At 33.7% G+C, this 24721-nt stretch overlaps 1 protein-coding gene across 7 annotated transcripts in view; it reads right to left on the bottom strand.

Annotated features, from left to right (window-relative positions):
* Positions 1 to 24721, bottom strand: part of TRDN (triadin) — a 306540-nt gene that overhangs the window by 108122 nt on the left and 173697 nt on the right. For 6 of the 7 annotated variants that reach the window (XM_064486726.1, XM_064486727.1, XM_064486728.1 and 3 more), the window contains exons 13-14: positions 6008 to 6061; positions 843 to 872 (exon numbers count right to left, since the gene is read on the bottom strand). In XM_064486726.1, the coding sequence (XP_064342796.1) occupies positions 843 to 872; positions 6008 to 6061 (84 nt within the window). The remainder of the gene's footprint in view (positions 1 to 842; positions 873 to 6007; positions 6062 to 24721) is intronic. The other variant, XM_064486729.1, reaches the window with a different exon arrangement.

The following is a 24721-nucleotide window of genomic DNA, read 5'->3' as shown; positions in this document are numbered from 1 at the left end:
TAAATTCTTTCTCTGTCCCTTTGAAGCACAAATCTTCCAGAAATATCTTTCTCAAGACCTGTAAGATGTCTATTTGAAATGTAATCATCGAAGGAGCTAGCAACTCTATATCCAAATTTCTGTGGAAAGGCAGGCACCTAACTTCATAAGCAACAATTAGCCAGCACCGATGGCCTCAACAGGAATTATTTTTTAGTCAGCTTCCACCCCACATCCAGCAACATCCTCCAGTACTTTTCTGCTAGATCACCCAAGAACTTAAAAACTTTCATTTCTGCTTCAGTGGAGTTGAGTTCAATTTCTCTTATTGTAAATGGACTTGACCTCATTGCAGCAGTCTTGAATAAAGTCTTTCTTGCCTATTTAAGTTTTTTAAGGTGAGATCTTTCTTTGACAGCAGGGAATAAATGACTCTACTTCAGGACATCCTGACAAAAGTAGGTGGTGCACAAGGGATGGACTGATTTATTTGCAACTGAATAGAACAAGTTAACATAAGCTGCTTGTCGGTGTCAGAGATGTAAGTAGCTAATATAAGAAAATGAGCCTGTATTTTGCATATTTTTGAAATTTGATAAAACTGCTAATGGAATAGGAGACCTGATATTTTGAGAGGCTGTGTTTTATCCCCTATATGTTGAGAAAGATTAGATTAAAATTATCTTTAGAAATATATTTCACCCTTTTGTGTGAGATGAAGTAAGAAAAAAAACACATTCATGCAAAATGTAGTCACATAATAGAGCCAAAGTGAATACAGACAAGCTGGCAGTCAAAACTCAACTATGATAATGCTAAATTGTTCACACAAAAAGCATAGTGAAACTTTGCATAAAACATACCTTCCTTCTTTTCATCTTTTTTAGTTGCTGCTGAAATAAGGGAAAGAAAATAGTGTTAAAACTATTAAATAATCATTCCTCAGAAAACCGGGAATATGAGAATGTAGTGCATGTCTTCATAAATTTAGTGGTTATCTTTGCACAGATTAATCCATCCAAATCTGAAATAAGAGAATAAATTGAAAATATTATCTCATACAAAGTGTTTTTTTATTCAAATATGCACATAAAGCAAAAAAGAGAATAAAAAATATCATTCCATAAGCAAGAAGTCAAATTGATAAGTATGTGTTTAGGATAAGTTCATTTTAGGTTTGAAATTGTTCTATCTGAGCAAACCACACTCACTTCTAAAATAATAGGACTAGATCTACGCAGGAAATAAATGGAGGTGACAGCCCATAAATTATCTGTGCATAGTTACTGAAGAATTACAGTAACAGTGTATAAAACGTGTCATTTCGCAGAGTTAATGAAAATCCCACCCTCTTTTTAACAAGTGTATACCATCGCTTACATAGAGAAAAGGAATGGCCCACTTCAATTACCTTTCAGTTCTGACCTCTTCCGTGGTGGAATTCATCTAACCCTAGATCAAGAATCTAAACCGGGATCCAACTTGTAGCTTATGTGTGTGACTGGAAGCATTTGGGGGAGGTATTCAGTCAGCTTGGAATTGTTCTAAGTAAGGTGACCCTTGGTTCTGTGTAAAGTTCATTCAGGAGCCAAACCTATTCAGAGATGTCTTTAAGGCACACTAGTTGAATCAGAGATTGTGCACATCCCCTACAGGTAATACCTTCTGAGTGTATGTGAATTCAGGGACCACTTACAGTCAACATCACAGACCACATTGGGCCTATACTCTGTGCTCCAGTTGCCACAACACTTTCATGTACGTCCTCTCATTTGGTCTTTATAACAACTTTTAAGAAAGAAAGCCCAGAGCAAGAAACTAAGGCTTAGAGACATCAAATGATTTGCACGTGCTCATGCAGACAGCGAGTAGCAGTACTGAGTCTAAAAATCAGGAACAAAGGACTGAAAGGGAATATATTTAAATTATTATTTTAATGTATTACAAGACATTTTTCTCTCTTTTCTAAATGTTATTAACATTCTATTATTTTGCAGTAAAAAAGTATATTTATTTATAAGCAAATTAGTTCTACTTGTGATATTTGGTTTTTTTAATGGAGTTTTAATTAATAACATACAAAATGTGTGAAGGATCTATATCCATAGTGTTTTTAAGTTAAGAAATGTGTCTATTCCAATGATACAATGAAAAGCGTCACAAATATAACTAAAATGAATTCAAGGCTATGGACACTGCCTGATAGATTTCAAAGTCACCAGGCATTTCGGCAAGCCCTTTGAATTTGACTCAATAGAATTATTTATATTTCTTTGCTTTACAAATAAGGATTTTCTTCAAGAAGTTTCATAATTCAGCAAAGTTTCAGGATACAAAATCAATCTACAGAAATCTGTTGCCTTTCTATACACTAATAATGAACTATCAGACAGACAAAGCAAGAAAACAATCCCATTTAAAATTACATCAGCGGGGAGGGGATAGCTCAGTGGTAGAATGAATGCTGAGCATGCAAAAGGTCCTGGGTTCAATCTCCCGTACCTCCATTAAAAACAAATAAATAAGAAAAAACTTCAAAAAATCATATCAAAAAGAATAAAACACCTAGGAATAAACTTAACCAAAGAGATGAAAGACCTATACTCTGAAATCTACAGAACATTTTGATGAAGGAATTCGAAAATGATACAAAGAAATGGGAAGATATCCTGTGCTCTTGAATTGGAAGAGTTGATACTGTTGGCATTTCATTAAGTAAAATTATAAAGAGTTAGTGATAACTATGAAAGATTGTTGTCATTATCAAGATATGAGATGATAATCTCAACTAGGATGGTGCCAAAGACTTTAGAAAAATGCAAATAAGATGAACATTTTGAAGACATATTATTTGATAAATTGTACAGAATGAAAAAAAGAAGGGAATAAGGATGGTACTGAGCTTCTGAGCGCTGGTGAATAGGATGATTATAATTGTCATAGTGGTAAGTCCCATAGAAAGGAAACAGCGTAAATGAAAGAAGAGGATTCACTTTTGGTCAAGTTTATGTTGAGCAAATGGAGGGTCATCCAGGCAATGATTTTTCCGTAGCCAGTTAGAACCTAGATGGGAGGTCAATCTAGTTAACAGATATTACGTGGTAAATTGTTCTGCAGAAATGGAATATAGACCAAAATGGGAAAGGGAGGAGAGAAATATGGAATTACTTTTGAGTTAAGTGCAACAGCTGGGCAGACACCTATTTGAGAATGAAATGCCTGAGAGAGGACAGAAGCCATAAGAAACTCACCTTAAAAGATGAGTCTATATGAACCTATGTATTTCCTGAGTATTTTTTTCCTTTTGGACTCCTAAAGCAAGCTTTAAAAGTCTCCCATATATTATAGAAAAAAGAAAGAGAACAAAATAACTAAAATAAATTACCCATTGCAATCTCAAGTGTGCTTTGGCAATTTGGAGTCTTTTGTGGTTCCATAAAAATTTAGGATTATTTGTTCTACTTCTGTGAAAAATGTCATGGGTATTTTGATAGGGATTGCACCAAATCTGTAGATTGCTTTGGGTAGTATGGATATTTTAACACTATTAATTCTTCCAATTCAAGAGTACAGGATATCTTTCCATTCCTTTGTATCATTTTCAAATTCCTTCATCAATGTTTTATACTTTTCAAAGTATGTCTTTCACCTCCTTGGCCATGCTACAAACCCAAGTCAAGTCACTCTTCACCCATGAGGAAACCTTCTTACTTAAAATCACTTTGTCTTAATTCTTTAGCATTTATTATCTCTGCAGTTCAATTAAGCACTGCAAGATATTTATGTTACTACTTAAATTTCTCATATCTCCAATCTGTAATCTCCTGTAGTGTGGAGACATTTATTTCAGTCTTCTCAGTGCCTTAAAACTTTTTGTTAGAAAAAATTTAAATGTACTTCCAAAAAAGCATGCTAAATCTTAATTATAATTAAATATGTACACATACACACAGAATTTATATAAAACTCAGTCTTAAATATTTTGTTATAAAAAGTAAAAAAAAAAAAAAACAGATACATTCTAACCTTTTAACCATACTACAGACATGGCTGTTCATTTTGTCACTTTATCCATCAAAAATATCAGTCTTTGCTACAACAATATTGCCATTTTGTTTAAGCTGTCTTCACATGGAGTATTTGCAAATATTAATTACTTCCATGCATAATTTAATTATGCAGCTGTGGTGTTACGAAACCTGTCTACGAAAGATCTACTGAGTGTGTACACAATGCAAGTGACATTTATTCTTGTTTGGTGTGTCCCTGCTTTGATGTGTCATTACAATTTAGAGAACATGTATTTATAAGCCCCTAACTCTTGCCTTGTACACTGTGCTAAATCAACACTCTCACCTAATCTCCATAAAGGACAGTTCTAACAAGACTTTGAAACTCTAAGTTAGCATTCACTCAATAATAAATCCTTTCTTCTGAAAGAATAAGTTCTGAGGCTGCCTTATCTGAGGTACTTGGAATGTAAAGGAGAAGAGCCCACGGCCCCAGGCTTGACTTTGAACACTAAATTCCTGCCTCGAGAGTCATAGCTCTACATCTACCATGACCCTCCAAAGCCTCAGTTAAAACAGAAGTGTCTTAAGGCAATTGTGCTTTTTTATCAGAACATATATGCATTAACTGAAATAATTCTTGAACAGTAATCATTTACGTGGCGAACTCACTCTGAGCTTCATTTTCATAAATAGAAAACCTAAGAGTGATAATATTTGCCCTGCTTTTCTACCTCCCATTGTTACATTCCTTATCAGAACTCTTCTAAAGAAGAATCAGTTTTGTTGAATAATCTGATGATCAAATGAAAACTAAAAGATGTATCACAGTTTGACCATTCTAGCATGTATACCTTATGAACAACATCATTGGGTTAAATGGCATCTACTCAACCCATGTTACCGATATTTACCTGGATGTTTCTGTATACAGATGGGTCCAGGATTAAATGTAACAGAAAATTTTAGATCAGATGCAGTCATGTCATGTGCTGAGAAGTCTGCTACAAGGGCCTTCTGCCCAGAAACAACAGTAGCACCCCCTAAATACATCTCCTTCAGGGGTCAATATTGTATAATGTAGCGTGGGAAAGAAAATAAAGATTTTCTCCAAAAATATTTCACTTTTTCCTCCCTAAGAGAGTTCAATAAAATTTTTACAGATGACAAAGGCAGAACACTTGTACCACTTGTACCTTTTTCTTATGCTTTCATCAATTTACTCCTCATGGTTTGAGAATAAAGGTCCCATAACTCATAGTATTCCATTCTGTGGACTTGGGAACACTGGAGTTAGAATAGCTTTCTCAAAGGATGTGACTCCAGGTGATAGTTAAAAAATAACTTTATAGGAAAATTATTTTAAAGAAGTACTTTCCCCAAACTGATGACTTAAAAAATCAATATTTTTTCTGAAGTTCTCTTAAAGAAAACCGCATTTGATGCCCCAGGATATTAGTGAGTGATGAAATAAATTTTGGGGGATGATTCATAAAAGCTAAGGTGATTATTTTGTTGTCATACCTGATTTTTGCAGTCTTGGTATACAGATCAAGTAATATTAGTTTAATAACATTCTGACCCAATTTTCTATTATGACACAAATTACAATGTATAACTGAAAACATTGGGAAATTTGCATATGTGCATATATCTATCAATCAATTTATTTATCTATATATCTATCATTGTCATCATCTATCTATCTGTCTATCAATTTCTGGTTTATTTTTGGAAATATAAGTAAAAGCTCAATGACTAAAACTTGGAGTCAAGATAATAATTCTTGGGTCATTCAGTGTCTCTTCTGCAAATGTAACTTTATTCTCAGTCACACTTTCTCCATTTACTAAATGAATACTTGAAACGTGCATTTTTATGCAATAACAAATGCTTTCTATAATAACCCAGCAGATGGTGCTGTTCTGCAATAAACAGCTTTGGTTTTTGTCAATAAAGTGCTATGTAAGTTAATAAAAAAAAAAAGCAATAGAATTTTTAACTGTTTTATTGCTTACCTTGTGCTGCAACTTTTATTGTCCCTTGTTTGGTTTCTGGGGCTTTGCCAGGCTCTTATTTAAAAAAAAAGAGAGAGAGAGAGAGAAATAAATTACCATAAAGTATTACTTCAGAAAGATATATAACAGAAAAGGGAAAAATTATAAAAACAAAAATAAACATAAGAAAACACTGCTCTTGGCATTCAGAATTTTTGTTAAGTAATGAACACAATTAACAGGAGACTTGAGAGTCAGGCTTACTGAGACAAAAATAAAATAACTGAACCAAATAAAAGCACAAAATGAAGTTTTCCAAAAACTGTTTTATTCACTGTTAACTGACCATAAATGATTCGTATTAGTTTAGCACCTGAATTTGAAAATCTCAGACTTCTCTGTAATTATTTCTGTATGATTAGCTCTCTGAAATGCTTGGAGCACTTAGACATGTGGCTCACTGAAGGTCTCTAAGTGACTAATAAGAGAACAAAGCCCAGAACAACCAAATTCCAGCTCCAGCCTTTGACCCAAGATGTCATTCCCTATATTGCTGTGGTGCCTGTCAACAGTTGCCATGGCCCCGGGGAACAATATGGGTTGGCAGAGAATGAGCAAGCTTCATTTGCAATCTTTCTTCCCTCTAGTCCTTCTTGGTTGTTTTTTGTTGTTGTTGTTCAGAAAATTCTCTTTAAAGAAACAGAGTACCGAAAAAACACTTATTTGATAAACATTTAAACACATTATTTATTTAATTAGCATGGAAAATAAAGGGAAAGCAAAGATGTCAAAAAGCAGTGGATCATTTCACATTTCACTAAGTAATTGTTCGTGATTATCTTTGCTGAGTTTTCAATAGTTGAACTGTCACTTAACGATATGGAAAGGAAGATTTGGTTATTTGTTTTGGATAATCAATCTTTATTCATTCATCACGTATTTATTTAGGACCTATAATGTGTATATACCATGCTAGGTGTAAATGTAGTAGGTGATACACACATAAATTTAATCATTCATTTAATTGTCATCAAATGTTGATTACAGATTGTTTAATATGACAATTCTATTTAGAGTTATAAAATGACAAGATTGCATCATAAACAATGGTCAAGAATCATAAGCAAAGAATCCATGTTTCTTTGACCAAAAAAAAGAAGTTTAATCTCTAATTCATGTTACCTCTTGTTGATGATTATTCATTTATACTATAATCATGATTATTAAAATGATAATTTTTTCATTCTGTTTTTATATAAAAGAAATATTATGTGATTCACATATATGGGTTACATTATTCCTGTGTTTATTTCTTAAAACAAAATATCTTTTGCCAAAATTAAATTGAGTCCATTCTACCTATGATCACTTTATTATTAATATCTTTTTTCCCTGGAGGAAAAGTCCGTGCCAGCTATCATGCTAGTGCCACCTTTGTCACATCTAGAAAAGACTGTCTCAAATCAGAATTAATCAAGATTTACATATAGATAGTGAATCCTTAACTAATGTATTTCTAAGTATTACTCTACCCTATAACTAGCTTTAGTAGACACTTAATAAATAATGAATGAATGAAGAGGTAGAGGAAAGAATGAAAGAATACATAGGAAAAATCATAAAAATACCCTAGACTTCCCAGATGTTTGAATACTTAAGGATCTCAACATATCAGTGAATTGTAGAGTAGTTCTTGATTTAAAAGAAAAAAAAACGATTTTTAAAATCACTGTCAGTGAAGTATCTTAGCATTTCCATACTTGACTTTCCACCTAGCTTCTCTCTCACTTTTTACAATTTCCTCTTAGATCACTGATCCTAAACCATCTCTCCACAACTAAGATTCTATTGGACCACCCAGCATAACCAGTTGTGAATTATGGAGAGCTTTTCTTAGGGCCCTGTTAATAACTTCTCCTATTGGTCATTCGGTTCCTCAGTTGCTGCCTTCCTCAGCGGTCAGGGTTCAGATTGTGTTCCCGTGTGTTCAGCATCCTATATTTGAATATCCTAACAAGGTGACAGACTGGTCATCTCTCAACAGGGTCACAACCTCACTAACCTTACCCTGTATCTATTTGGCTGTGTGCCTTGAGTGGGTGTGTTTGAAGGGTTCCTACCCTATGAACTCTTTTTTCTGCTATGCCTTGGTTCCCTCACCTCCCTGCTCACGTGCACACAGAAAGCTCACCAATCCACTAATGCACACTGATGCATTAAAGATACTCTTCCAGACTAAAGATGTTATTTTAAAGTGTTAATTCTGCAGACAATGTCCAAATGCAAAAGAATGATTGTAATGGAGCTGACTTTCAGGATCACAGCTGTCAGATGTTTTGTCCCTCACAATTCCATCTATTTATCTCTAATCTCACACTTTTAAGTCAGTTTGTATGAATTCACAAACTCTTACATGAACAACATCTCAGTAGAAATTAACAGTTTTAAATCAAATGTTTTTCAGTAAGTCTATCACTTGCATTCACCCCACAACAATATCAGTCTCAAATCTATTGAAGACACACACAGAGGTGGTCAGATTTGACATCTGCTTGTGTACAGCATTTCAGTTTTCAAAACCTCAAGGATTAAAGGAGGAAACGACTCTTGATATAAATGTACAACATTAAGAAAGACACACCACAAATTTCATGGGTGTGAAAACACATTAAATCCTCATAAATTTTTATTATAAATAATTTTTCTCTCTCCTTTTGATTACTGACAACTGCAATTGAAACCAACCTTTTACTAGAAAAAATTTCAATTACATACAAAAGTAAAGAAGAAAGTATAATGAGCTCCATTCTCATCGGTGTTCTCAATACCCATTCAAAAATTATTGGGTGATGGCCAGTCCTATTTCCTCTGTATTACTCACTACCTCCACTACACACATCCCAAATGAAAATTTTATTATATCAAATAATTTGTATCTTTCTCCAAGCTTTTATTCAATAATTTTCATTGTTATAGTTTTGAATTAAAATACAGTAATTTAAATAAAAACACAGGACAATAAGAAAATTCAACTAAAATTTATAATAATTCTGAAATCAAGAAATAATATTTTGGAGTTCAAAATCAGAGACAGGATGGACCGTAAGTTTAAAGATCAGTATAATTCTCTTAGGAATGTTTTAGCAGTAAATTAACAGAATAGTTGGTATTCTCAGTTTCCTGAAACATGTTGTATTTATATAAACAAATTGTCATGAATCAGATTAGCCAAACGTTTTAGTGTCTTCTGATTCTTAGGCATGAAACAGTCTGATTTAACAAACTGAAAAAAAATATTGTGAGTCTACAAATATTTTGTTGAGAAATCAATTTTTGCATATAGGCTTAAATATTAGTTCAATATCATGAACTTTGTATCTACAGGATGACTCTGTTTATACTGACTTCTTTTAATGTGAAGTGGGAAGCCATCGAGTTTTCAAATATAAGATTCACACAACTTCAACAGCAAAAGGGTTGCTTCACTGTGAGTCCAGTATTGGTCTGACTAAAGGACTAACAGACAGTAGATGAATGTCAGTAGTATTATGGAGGATCATACTTAACATTTAAAATATTTTCTAAGCAATCCTCTACTCCCCACCCCCCTAAAAATCACTGCATTTATAATGTTTTTATTTTTCAGAGTAAGTTGAGGGAGGTCATTTGCTTTTAAAAAGTAGCAGTGAACAATCCCTGAATAACATATACGTTCCTTCACTTCAGCAAATAACAGCAAAATAAATAAGCAAGATGTACCCCCAAATGAAGGAATGTGTCCGCTAGAGACAGGGTATCTGACAGAGGCCAGAGGACTATCAGGGAGTAAGTAGGTGACGGGTTCTGATGACTCAGTCCTCACACTGGTCATTTCTCCGTACCCAGCTCAGTGGACGAGGCAGTACAGATTTCTGTTTCAATATGCAATCATATTCTAATTGTTCACCTACACAGCTATACCTTCTTACTAATCTAAAAACTCCCTGAGTTCATTTGATGCTATGTATTCAACTTCATAACCCTAGCACCTTGCAAAATGATGAGAAAATTGTCTCTAATAAACATGTAAGGTTGCACAAAAATCTAATTATGAAAGTGACAAAAAATCAAACTGATCAGTTTGAAATGAGACATTAAATTTAAGAAACTGCTTCATTTTTAAGACGACACAAAATTAATTCAAACTTTCTTTTTCTCTTTGATCATTCATCCTCTATTATGCAGAGAGTGTTTTAATTGTAAATTTCAGTATTTGATTTTCACTGGGATATACTATGTTCCTGATTGCACCTGGGGATTTGCAGAATTTCACAATTTCAAGCAGATTTCTAATTAATTTTCATGGGTTAGGAAATCGAGGAATTCTGTTTTAAAGGTATGACAGGAACTAAATGTTTCTTCAGGACTCAAATTATGAATCATCTTTTTAATTAATTAAAAGGAAACGGAAACATTTTTTATAAGCCATCTGTTGCTAATTCTGCAATAGCACAAGGCATTTAGACTGTTCTTAGGTGAGAAAACTAAACATAATAAGTTAAATGCCTCTTCTGCAAATCAGGAGAGAAATTAATATTTAGTGGTTCAGTAGCTAAACTTATATAAACTTCTTTGATCTTTCAGAAGTATACATCTATTTTAAATAAGATACTAGAAACTAACAACACATTTTCCTGCAATCCAATAAACTGCTAAATCAAGATCTAAATTATTGTTTTCTATTCTTATAAAATCCTGTGTTATTTTTAGATACACACACTCCCCAAGTAGAGAGAAGTTAACAATTAAGCTATAAGTTACTATATGCCTAAAAGCTCTCAAGCTAACTAAGCCTCTCGTGCTTGTAGCTACAGGAAAGCATATTTCAGGGCATAGCTTCCTTTCAGTATGATAATTACCCCATTGAGATGAAATTAATCATGAAGCAGCCTTCAGCCATCCTGTCTGACCAAGGGGACTGAAACCTGAAAGGAGGGCCTACTTGCTGCCAGATATGCAAATCACAAAAGGTGCACAATGCAGAAATATGAATAATTTATCAAAATAATCTGTTATTGCTAGAGGTTAAAAATCTAAATAAGTCAGCAGTGTCATTTACAATAGGTAGCATAATTTAGCTAGACTATTTTTTCCAGATAATCTTCATCTGATCAAGCAATGTATTTTGGTTTAGAATCTAAATAACTTTTAACTTAATATCTTAGCATTATAGAGTTTAATTAAAAAATGATTATTCAAGTTTTGCCAAAATATTCTTTTTGATTTTTTCTTAATCTTTAAGAACACAGACTATCTTTTTCATAAAAACTATCCTAAGTATTTCTTCATTTGAAAAAATAATAATTTTGATGTTTTAATTCAATATGTCAAAAACACGGTTTCTACAGATGGGATCAGATTTTTCCTATGTTATTTGAAGAGAAGTAAGCTTAGGGGAAAAAAAACTGAGAAATATCAGAGAGAATATGCACAATTATGAGTCATGGGAATTTTCCCCTCATGGTATCATCTAGTTTCTGGATAAAATGTGTAAGAATGACAGGTTTTTTAAACATTGAACAATACAGAATTTAAAGTTGAAGACTAAGGTATAGATTTATTTAAATAATTAAAAGAAGGAAACTTTTCTGTAATAAAAAGGAAAGTTATGAATGAGCCCCAGATCATTGGCCTTTCACTTTAAAAAACATTTGACATGTTAGGGGGAAGGCTAATTCTATTTAGATTAAGAAAGAACCTTTTGATATGTATGACTGAAACATTATGCAGTACACCAGAAACTGAGACAACATTATAAACTGACTCTACTTTAATAAAAAAAAGAATGCAAATGAAATTTTAAAAATTAAAAAATTAAAAAAGAGGAAGAGCCTTCCGCCATATAGACAATCAAACAATAAAAGTGATACCATGAGCAGATGTGAGGCCCCACTCCTGGGGGTGTGAATGTAGACACCTGTCTTAGAGGCGTCCTCGATGTATCTGCTTAAAACATGAAGGCAGCCCTAGATGACCACCCCAAGTCCCTTTCTACCTCTATAACACCGTTCTGAAAGTAATGACTATGAATAAAGATAAGTGTATTTGAAAAAATTACCTGTATTATGGTTTGATGACAAATTTCCTGATTATTTTTAAATTTTTATTATTGAGGCTTACCTTGGTAGCCCTCTCTTACCATAAAATACTTTCCCCCCTTTCTTTGATAATATTTTTAAAGCAAGCATTTTGCCTAAAAAACTAGACTGATTCTCTTAGAGGAAATATATACTTCCTAGAACAATTAAGACTCAAGTAGAAGTTTGACTCTTTTACTGAAATAAGCCTTAAGATTTTGAAAAATTGCCCAATATAAATGATTTATACCCTTAGATAAGGTTTATTTGGCCTTTTTAAGGAAAATAAAACAAAACAAAATTTAAGAAGAGACAAGAGTTTATTTTAGAAAACAAGCTATTTTATTATATATATTATTATATATACATACCAAGAAAACAAAACTTCTGACTGTTCAGCCATGGTTTTCAGGTAAAATTTCAGTCTTAAAAATTAAGTGATATTCTCTTGGTAGGTCCCCTAACCCAGAACTTTTACATAGAATGGGGAATGGTTTCTTCATTAAATGATATCATAGAATAGTATGATCTACATTTAGCCCTTAAAAAACCACCAGCCCCTAATGTTCTAATATTAGCAAACAGTGTCTGTGTATATTACCATCCTGTTTTTCACTTTTCTAGAAAATAAGAAATACACACATGGCTTTTATCCCATTACTCAATTTGGGAAGTTTATAAACAAACAGAATTGTTAACTGTAGATGTAACCCTATAAAAAATGCAAAAAAAAAATATTTTTTTAATAAAATAAAGTAAGGAGAGTGGAAGGAAAAACTGAGAGTAAAGACTAGATTATTCTTCAGTGTCTAACACAGTTCTTGGCACTAACAAGACATTCAGTCAATATTTTTGCATGGCTAAATGAATAATGATTAGGAGACAAGATGTTTAAAAAAATCATTGTTCTATGCCTGAAATTTTAAACCAAGTAGGTAGCAATTATCCTCATAAAACTGCTCAGACTCACTGAGTCTTTTTTTTCTCTATAATACCACAGATGTCAAAATCTGAAGATGTTATAATCAGCTTCAAAGAGAATCTATGTTTCTCATCAAAATGGCAGAGTTTATAAAATGCAGAATTTTTACACTGGGAAATTTAGCATGATTTCCAAAAAGAAGGAATCCTTAACAGACAGCCCTAAATCAAGCAATCTGAAGAAGAACTCAGAGGTGTATTTTCAAGGAAACGCTTTCTGCTAAACTTTGTCCTCCGGTTGAACAGGCAGTTTAGGGTTGAACAACTCCCAACTTGATATTGAATGAGAAAACACTTCTCCAAATAATTCCTGAGTTCCGTCACTCACTCTTGTTTCAGTATTTATTGTATGCATGCTTACTGGGAGCAGGCACCACATTACCTAAATACAAGGGCTAGTTCCCCCGCAGTCTGGCTAGGGACACTACATGAAAAATGCTAAATAAAGGGTATAGTGATCTGAGTTTTGGATATTGGCAATTTTTAAGGAGGCAGGAAATAGGTAAAGTTTGAAGGAGAGTAAACAGCCACAAGGAGAGGAGGGAAAGAAAGCTACAAAGGCAGTGACTGACTAAGTATCCCCATGGATTATGGATGAATCTGGCTGGGGCAGAAGGGTCTCATTTGTGTTAATGGGAAGTAAAAATAAAAATTTAAAAATTGTTTAAAAGTAAGTTATGGTCAAAATAATTAACCTTTAAATCTCAGCAAATGAGATGTACTTTTTTCTTAGAACATTAAGAGCGATTTCATTGTTGAGCAAGGGCGTTAGGACACAGCAATGTTTTGAAGAGATAAAACTCTCTGATTGTCAGGAGAAAGGGTTTATCCTGGTAGCATCGAAGCCAGGTCACTGAAATACCCTAGTTGTAAGACAATAACATCCTAGACTAAGCAAATGTTCATGGAAATGGAAAGAAAATGTTAGACATTTAAAAGAAGATATTAATAAAATATTTAGACTTGGCATGTACTGAGAGGGAAGAAGGCTGTTTATTCAACTATGACAGGTTTGGGACCCAATAAACAGAATTGGTTTTAGCATGATTTAATTAAGATCTAAAGAACAAAAACATACTGAGTTTGAGAAAATGGTGGAACTGCAAGTGAGAATATTGAGGAGACGCTGGGAAAAAATACAGCCTTTGAAGAGATATGGAGATTCTAATATCATCCACACAGAGGTTAAATTACATTATGAGAATGAGAGTGAACAGTTTTTCCAAGGGTCAAACAGAAGGTCTCAAATTGCCTTGAGAAAAATATTGGTTAATAAGGTATAAGAACAATTCAAATGTTAATTTTAACAAGGTCAAGGAAAGAGGATTTTTTTTAAATGAATGAATAAACTTCAGGATTAAATAAAAAGACTGTGTTTTGATATCTACAGAGTCCTGGGCAACATTTGTGAATCTGATTTTGGAACCGGGATGCAAATAGGAGAAAGCTGATTGTTTTGTGCTGGTCTCAGCCTCTCAATAACCAGTGTTGTGTCTAGACAGGTCCTTGTAGTTCTTACAGTTGCAAGACACCCTCAGCAATAACCATCAGGATACTTTGGATAAAAAAAGATTTGTTACTTACAGGTCCTGGAAATTACACAGCACTCCTGGGGGGGGGTCACACAACAAGTTATTGGGGGTTAGAGGAGCGGGGGAGATATGTAGGGCTGGAGTTCTGCTCTTGTTGGGGTTGAGGGTAGGGCCTAGGATTTTGTGGGCTCACTCTCAGTGAATATACAACATAAGAGTGGAAATTTAAAGCCTGGGAAGAGAAAAAAACAAGTGGTCTAGATGGTTGATTATCAAAATCAACCAAGACTTCTAAAAACAGGAGCCTGGAGTGTGGAAGGTGCCAGGATAAGATGACTATTGGAGTTTGCCATCTTGGAAGTGGCCAACTCTTTGAAGTGAATGACTCTGCAAGGCTTAAATCAGGCACTTGCATTAAAAAAAAGTGGCTTGAAAGTAGCAAGAGAATCAAGCAAACTGTTTTCAAAATAGGAGACTCCTATCTTATTTGAAGAAAGCAGAGAAATACCTAATAGAGGGGAAAATATTAAAAAGTCTTGGAAGTGGGAAAGATATTCAGGCAAGATCTCAGGAAGTGAGAGAGGGAATAGTAAAAAGCACAGGCAGAACGAAGGACAACTCTTCCTCTGGAAATCAGTGTTACCCCATTGAAATACTAACAATGCCCATTATTTCCAATATTGTGATCAATGATGAGTACAAGGAAGACATCCAAATTCAAAGTACATTCACTTTAACTGAAAATGGAATTTCACTAAATAAAGGAAAAATTTGAGAGTCAGAGAAAGGGGTTAAGAGAAAAAACTATTAGAAGAATTGAAAAAATATAAATACAAGCAGAAAATAGTGATATAAAAGATGACAGTTGAGAGGAAAATAGAAAAAGATGTTTGATGTTCAATTCATTATAGAAGTGACTTGGGTTTTCTAATGCATACAATTGCATTATTAAACATTATATGTGGGTATCCTAATATATCAAGGTTATAGGACAATCTTTCTTCTCAAACTAAAGAGGCCCTTTTGCCAAATAGTTAGTAGGTCTTTAAGAAAGACAGAAAGCAATATTTGATTATTTTCTTCTTTCTAATATCAAGATTTCAATCTTCTCCTTGGGCCTTTACTAACACTCATGAAGAACAAAATACTTCGATGAAATGGCACCTAATTTTTGTAGCTATGTCCTAAGATAGATGCAACATGTTTGAGGTTTTCCCTCCATCTAATATGTAAAGTACACGATTAAATATTTGTTTAAACACGGAGATAATTTTATTTGCTGTTTATCTCTGGGATGTGTGGGAAAATATGCACTACACATTTACGATGAAATGTCACTGAATGAATCGTAGATAACAGTCCATAATTATTTCTAACTTTGGAGACTGTAGACGTTATAATGTGTGATGCTCTGTTCTTTAGCACACATTTGTGTCACAGCTCTAAGAGTTCAAATGCTTTAGCTGTCAGTTCAGACACGACTGACCTAGAGAAATAAATGGGCTTCGCAATGCTGTCCTCCCGAGGATACTTCACCACTCCGTGTTCTCCTTCCCATCAATGTTAAAGGGAATTACATACACCTCTCAGGAACAGTATTTCCCAGTGTCAAGCATGCAGATTCAAACTTAAATGGATATTTAACAGGAAGTCTAGAGGTTCTCTTAATAGCAAAATGACAAGCTGAGGTTACAGAGGATTGACATTCCTCTGGAGCCCACCTTTTCACATATTGCAGCAAATGTACCGCTTTCCCTGCGGACCATCCATTGAAACATAATGGGGTACTTTAGCAGCCGGTCTCTACCTTTGAATATTCAAAACCCATGCTTATGCACAAATAAGGGAGTTAATATTCAATTACTGGAGCAATGTGCATAGAAACATTTGAAAGTAAGTGAGTGAGTGCTAGTACATGAAAACACTTCCCTGCATACTTCGGTAAAAGGCAAGATATTAATCTTCTAACAAATGACTAAACTGAAACCCACTCTTCGAGCTATAAGGCTTCCAAGTAGCCCATCCCCAGCAATCCCACAGATGGTCTGGATTTCAAACAACCCACTTGAAGTCAGTGGAAATTTTATAAGTATGAATTACTATATATATCTGAGTTCTGGAACCAAAGAAGAGTTTGGAAAAATCTATGTTAAAAGTGAAATTATAATTGACTCTGTGGAGCATGAAATATTTTTGAGGACTCTAACATTGGTGAGAAACAGAATGAGTTCCTGTACTCTACGACGGGGCTAGAGGGAGGAGGCCAGAAGTAAAGATGCAGTAGAGGTGACCATGTTAAATCCTCAGACCAAAGGCTTCGTAAATAATCAAATCTCTCTCCACCAAGCTCACATGACAATGGAAAGTCTTAGAAGTCAATTAAATTTCAAAATCAGACTGGTATTCATGACAGACAAATCACTGCAAAATACTATCAAAGGAGGGTTGAACAGTCCACCAATGTTCCATCTTAATTACAATCCTCATATGTAGCTAACTGATACAGCCAGAGAACCCCCAGGAGATGACTAATATCAAGAAAGTGTTCTATCTCTTGAACATTAAGCAGAAACTTAATGGTGGGCCCTTAATATTTTGTAGTGAAATGTTTAACATGTTTAAAATATCAATATATCTTGAGACCAGCCTTGATTCTCTACATCAATCCCTGAAATATGTCTACTCAAATTTCTAACAATGGTACTGATTCCTCATCCTTCATTTATCGAATTCTCTAGAAAGTCAGATAGACACAAGTGTGCAGATTAAAAATTTAATCAGAAATTTTTAAGCCAAGTAAAAAATCAAAATAGAATAATGGAAGACAAAAAATAAAATCAAAATCTGTAAATCATCTTGCATATTATACTCAACAAAAGTGGATTTCACAGACATCAAAATTAAATAACACATTAAGTTCTAGAAAGTGCTCTTCAACATACTGAAAAGCTTATTCTAAACTATTCTGTCTTTGAATAAAATTTTAAATTTGAATGCATTGATAGAATTTACAGAGTCTTTTGCATAATTATTTCACTTGATCTGTGTGATAACCCTATTAGACAGGCAGGCAGTCTTCAGCTAAATCACAAATATTCTGATTCCCAGTCTACCACATTTTCAATATAGAAAGACTTAACAAGTTTTTTCAAAATAATGTCCTTTTTTCTTGCAGTTTTAAACTGTGAATATTAATATAAAGTTTAAAACTTTATGGTACATGTTAGTGTGTATTACATTTATTTTATATTATTTTCAAATATACTGAAGAGCAGATAAATAATTTCTAAAAGGCTTGCTATGAATCATTTTGATAGCCATATATAAACATAGGCAAACCTTTTAACACAGAGTTTTGGCTTTAAAAAAAGTAACAATAACAGTGGCAAAACTAACAGCCAATTCCTATAGGGCAACTTATAAAATCCCAAATTATTTGACTTAAACATGAAAGAAATGCATTATTAACAAGAAGTCCAAAACAGAAGGATTTCAAGGCTGTCCTTTAATTACTTATCTCACTGGGCATAGAAGTAGTATTAATATTACAGTACCATGGTAAATTGATGTATTGAAATAATATTAATTATGAACAAGGTGAAGTTGACAGAGCAAAGATATATTTACCCCAAAAAACTTTAAATATTTAAAATATCAACCTTTATAAAAATATTCAAATAATGGCAACAAGTACATTAACCAAACATAGAAGAATAAAATCTAATTCTACTCATTTTGGTTAATTTTGGATTTATAATCTACTTACTTTTATTGAGTCTGGTTGCCTTTACATGAATTTAATCTTTGAATTGTTCCCAGATTTTTTCTTTTTTAATCATTTAAAGTCTATGATGTATTTTAGGAATTTTGGAATCAGATCATTTAAAGACAATTTTTTAAACGTAGATTTTGTTGTATGTTAGAATATTGTCAAAATAGTGAAACAAATTAATTGGTCTATGAAAAATCATTTCATATGATTTACATTCAGTGTTATAAACTTCTGTCTCAGTTAAAAGGGAATTTGTCGAGCTCAAAAACAGGAACAGAATTTTTCAGTCTCTCCTGAGATCTAACACTTTAGAAAAATCTGAAAAAAGAGCATGAGTTTCTCTTGTGTATTAAGGACAACAGTGTCTTTGAATTTAATAAATGGCAAATAACAAAGAAATGTATAAAGAAGCAGCATGATATGCACACAAATGTTCATAAGTTGTCCTACAATTGGGACCATATAGTGGATTTTAGATTAAGATCTTAAAAAAGCATTCGATTTAGATATGAAACAGATCTGAAGGTAGTACTACGTGTATTTGACGTTTGGAGAATTTAACCTATGGCATTCCCAATCCCATCTGAGTAGGCGCTGGCATTCTTTTCTAAAAGTTAAATTACATGGTTTGGGATGGTAGTTAACCCCTATGTCCCTGATTGCTCCTCAAGTTAAAATTTATATATTCCTTTACATAAAAAAGATAAAATGACAAAAGGCACAATCCTAAAAATACCATGCATTTGTTTAAATTACATGAAAATTTTATACTGAAAATTTTAGTGTTAGAGCTATTTAACAAATAACTTGTTCACAAGTTAACAAAATAACTTGTCAATGGTATAACTCACCTTTGGTGTGCAAACCTAATATTTAAATCCCTACATATGAATATGTAATATAACTGATAGTATTTTGAAAAAAAATCCAAAACAAAGGTATGCGATACTAACTGAAAACAGTGAATCTATTCAATCAAAATCTGTTAACACTACTCCAGATGTTACTAGTACTATTAATACCAATATCACATGTTCTACTGCTCTGGGTGGACATATCCCTGTTGTCTTACTTCAACACACTAAAAAAATGGACAGTGGTATGCCATTGTTAATTCTGGGGTAACTTCCTTCAACGACTCTGGAGAGAAACTTACAACATCTTGCTTATTGAGAAGTTCAAATATATCTATATAAAACCATTACTACTTTTTAATTTCCTTTTCTAATTTCTTTACCTCATTGGGAATTGAAAAGAGCTTTTTCCCTCAACATAGCAAAATTTGGAATTGTGAGATTAATCTAAAGAGTCTTGAGGACAGATAAACCTTTTTATAAATCATCTACTGTCACATATAATTTAAATAAACAAAGCTTAAAATAGTATCAGATCTGTTTTATAATCTAAATGAAGAATTTCTGAATTTTCTAAATGTACAGATATCAGTACATTTTAAATTTATCAGGTATGTTTGAAATATGATATGCATCATATATAGAGTGAAGGGGATAGTGTTTTTTCACTACAGAAATAAGTTTCAAATTAATGGAATATAATTTTATGTACAACTAATTAATAATCAAGTCACACAAAACATATATGTTAATTAAGTAAAATAGGCTAATAACATCAAAACTGATCTATTACAAGATCCACAATAAATAGATTTTCACTTTTTTTCTACTGGAAAAGAGGTGATTTATAGATTTATCAATTTATAGATTTCAGTCACCAATTAAGATGACTTTATCATTATTTCAGTCAATTTTTAGATATTATTCTCTTCCTTGATGAACTTGTATTGTTACATGGTCCATAATCAGGATCAAACTTTTGCATAAACAGTACATAATTTTTGTTTGTATGTCTTATGAATGAGATACCAGACATACACTTTTAAAAACAGATTTACATGAGAAGCTAAAAACAAACATCAGGTAGTCACAGCAAACAGGTTAATCTTCCAATCCAAGAAGATACTATATTTATGAGTATGGAAGGGCACTTATGACACAGACCATATTATATATTTATTTAAGAAACTCCTGAGCATTGTATTCAAAGTTCTGAAAAATCGTATTTGCCACTAAACAAATATTCACCAAAAAACAATTCACTATTATAAGTGACTCCTTCACTGGGAAAATAAAAACATTTTTGGAGTTATCACTAGGCTATATTTTTTGCACTCTCAGAAAAAGCGAGAGAGGATTGTGGTATTTCTCCTTTACCTTAAATCATGTTGGAGACCTTCAGAAATCTTGATATATGTTCCCTGAAAGGGAGGCTGAGGGGATAGAGTTTCATACATTGGTACCTGTCTCACACCTGGAGAGGTCTGAAGTGAGACGTTGTCCCTTAAGTGGTCCATAGCAGCAAACAAAGATGTTGGAGATGAGAACAGGTTGAGGAGAGTGAAGGTTTTAAGCAACTAGCTACAAGAGGACTCCCACAACCATGGAACAACAATCACGTTGCTCCAGTGGAGGGATTTCAAAGAATCCAAAAGAGTGCTTCCTGAGAGAAGGCATCCATCAGTTTTGGACATCTGACATAGACAGAAGGCACCAAATTCAGATAGTTGAGTGAGATTGTGCCCCTCATCTCTGCTCCCTCCTCTTTGCTGTTCCAAGAGAGGAGAAGGGCTGGGATGTGGCAATCAGCTGCCTGGTAAAAGAGTGAAGAAAAGGGACGGGAGCCCAGGGCACCTTTCCCACTCACAGGCTTCCAAGCTCAGGGCAAGGGGAACTTTTAACTGGGATGGATGTTGGGAGCTTTGATATTACACTGGATTTGGATGTTTTAAATGCTTAGGGGGAAAAGACCCCTGTTTTATTATCTGAACATGACCAGGCAAGCTACAGGGTCTTTTCCTGATTTCATCCAAGGGGTGGAGAAAAGCAAGCCTAGAGAGAGGGGTTTACAGTGTAGTCACTGAAAGAACAAAGTTGCTTTCTGCTTATACCCAACTGAACACAGCACGTCTTAGTAACTGCCAACATACGCAAATGGCCCTGAGGCTCTCCTCCATGCCCTTATTTGTACTTGTCAAATTTTCTCTTTATCTTCACATCCAACCACTCTTTTTTATTCAACCTCAAATACTGTCACTTCCTGGAAACTTCCCTGATTCTCGAAGTGCAAGTCCTCTCTACTTCCTTTAAGCCGGTGTGGCACTTCACCAGGGCTTTTCTTAAGGCATCCATCTACACCTTCTATGCAAGCTTTTGTTGTTCACATGTTTCTATCTCTCCCCCTAATCTACACATGCCATGAGACAGACTTCAAATGGATCATTTTTCTTCCCTCATGCCATCCCCCCTCTATGGATACACACAATACATCCCCTCACCTCAATCTAAATGATGAGCTAAAACAATAAGCCTATTGAATAAAATGGTTTGTTATTTTAAAGGATGAAAGAACTTGGGGAGAAGCATGATAAAGTATTAATTCTTTGGTAAAAATGAATCTTAAGGAGGGTAAAAGTAAGACTGTTGTCTTTTGTAATTATTTCTTTCAAAATTGCTATAAATCTTGAAAACTATAGCCATACAAGAAACACTTTGTAAAAAGAAGTTCGTTTTTCAACAGTTAGGAAGTGGCAATATTATATCATACAGGGGTTAATAACAGAAGTCCTAGAAGCATATGACCTTATTTCAAATCCCATCCCAACCAAATTTTAGTTGTGTGACATTGGGAAATAATTCAATAGTTCTCTTGTTTGGTTTCCTTATCTTTAAAATATATTAACAATCGTACCTGGTTTCACATTGCTAAGACATGAGTTAACACTTCGAAAATGTTTAGAAGAGGCTAAGGAAGATACTAAGTGTTTAATACCTGTGTACTCCACACTGTTTATCTAGTTCACCACAACACTGTATGCACAATATTCAGTATGCATACTGATTAAGCACTGGAATGAGAAGTTATATTTTATATTTTTTTAAACATTTTTTATTGAGTTATAGTCACTTCACAATGTTGTGTCAAATTCCAGTGTTGTGCACAATTTTTCAGTTATACATGAACATACATATATTCATTGTCACATTTTTTTTTCGCTGTGAGCTACCACAAGATCTTGTATATATTTCTCTGTGCTGTACAGTGTAATCTTGTTTATCTATTCTACATATGCCTGTCAGTATCTACAAATTTTGAGAAGTTATATTTTATATCTGCTAATATAAACCGGGAAGTTCTCATATCTATTTCTTAGAGAAGTAACTTAATATTAATAAGAGTTATTTTGCAACCCACATATATAAATTAATTTCCACATTTCAAAATCTCAGAAGTAGCCATCCAGAGTCCTTGTTTGAATTTACATGACAGAACACATTTTTAAGAGTAATAACCTCTGATGAGTAATTTTATAACTAATTTACAAGTGGGATTCATAGTATTCTAGTTCTGACAGATGCTCTTCTCCACAAAAAGAGTCCAAAGTCAACGAACTCTTGAAAGCATGCAGACAAGATATTACCTTTCTAGGATTTTAAAATGACTTATATTCCATGCTGAAACTCAATAGTAGAGAAACCTATTTAAATTAACTCATTATTTCCTAAACATTTCTGATAATAAACTTCTCTAATATAATACCCATCAATGAGGAACAGACATTGGGTGATGTTACTCCTAAAAATAAAAATAATAAATATTTTTTGCCTCTCTAACACTAATGACATTATTAATACTATATAGTCATTCAGCTATCTATTCAATAAGTGCTTATTGAATACCCATAACTCCCCGTATCCATGTAGAATATTTACAATTTACAAGGCACTTGAATGTCTATCCCTGAAATCAGCCAACAAGATGGATAGTAGTCAGCAATTCAGCTTTCATAGACCCTCAATAGCAATGTGAACTGGTGAAAAGAACATAAATATACTCAAAAAGGTCAAGCTTTGAATCCCAGTTCTGCCGTTTACTGTTTTAGATCCTTGAGCATGATTAGGTTTTCAAAGGCTCACATTGTTGTGAGGATTAAATGAGGTGACATATGTAAAGTACTGAGCACAATTTTTAACATAATAGACACTTGCACGTGTCTGCTTTCCCCCTAGTCACTTTTGAATGCCAGCAGAGAACCACGATCTTCTAGTTATGGAGAGCATTTATTAATTCTCCTTAATTTTGAACAGGGGCAAGTTATTCATTTACATTGTACCTTGCTCATCAGTTAAAGCAGAGAAAGGGATTTAAAAAAACAGGGGAGGGAAATAGCTCAGTGGTAGAGCGCATGCTTAGCATGCATGAGGTCCTGGGTTCAATCCCCAGTATCTTCATTAAATAAAAATATTTTTAAAAACTTTTTTTTAATAAAAAAAAGACTCAGATCAAGTGAAAAACAATTAAATACCTAGTATTACATGCTATGTTCCATTATAAGAGATGGATACTTAATGGGAACTCTTGGAACAGAACACCAGTCTATCCAGAGGGGCAGGAAGGGGTGAAATTTTATGGAAATGATAACTGGATATTTTAATGTAAGTAAGAGTTACACAAAACAGAAGAGATAGAGAGGTGAGGACAAGTGTTCAAACAAAGAAAGAACTTAAAGTGTAATGGAGAATGGAATGACTAAGTGGTCGGATAGAATTTTGTGTGGGAAAGCAGTTATCAAGAAATGAAACTGGAAACAGAGCAGGAGCAGCATTGAAATCCTTAAATTTGGACTTTATCTTAAGGACAAAGCAAAGCTTCAGCAGGTTTTAAGTAGAAAGTAAAATAACCCAATATGCAATCTATAAATCCATACACTACAAAATATGTGGGTGCAAATTACGGGCTATGAAGAACCAGCCAAGAAAGATAAAACAATATTCCAGACAGGTACAGGTAATGGCTCCCTGGACTAGAACAGAGGCCATGGAGCAGTGGGCAGGCGTGAGCAATGGACTTGATGAGCCATGTTGCTGTCTAAGTGTATGAAGTAACACAGAACACTGTGCATTCCCTCTCTGCCACAGGCACCTAGCATCAGGGCGATAAACTATTGCTGATGTACTTGCAAAGATTACCCAACAATATTACAGTAAAAACTGAAAGAATGATCAAGTGAGGAAACAAAATAAGCCAAAATATACTATTACACATAACTACAATGTTGACTGTATTTTTCATTTATTGTAGTTTCTCATTCATTGAAACCAAAAGTGTTTACATATTTACTGTGCGCCCACAACATACAGCTAGGGTATTTATAACAGAAACAACACATAAATACAGGTCAAAGGAAAGGTATGCTGTGTTTATTAATTAAAAGTACAATTATTTACACATAACCTTGCTAAAATGATAATGGATTATA

The sequence above is a fragment of the Camelus dromedarius genome, chromosome 6, assembly GCF_036321535.1.
Source record: "Camelus dromedarius isolate mCamDro1 chromosome 6, mCamDro1.pat, whole genome shotgun sequence".
Taxonomy (NCBI): domain Eukaryota; kingdom Metazoa; phylum Chordata; class Mammalia; order Artiodactyla; family Camelidae; genus Camelus; species Camelus dromedarius.
This window is presented reverse-complemented; position numbering and strand designations above follow the sequence as displayed.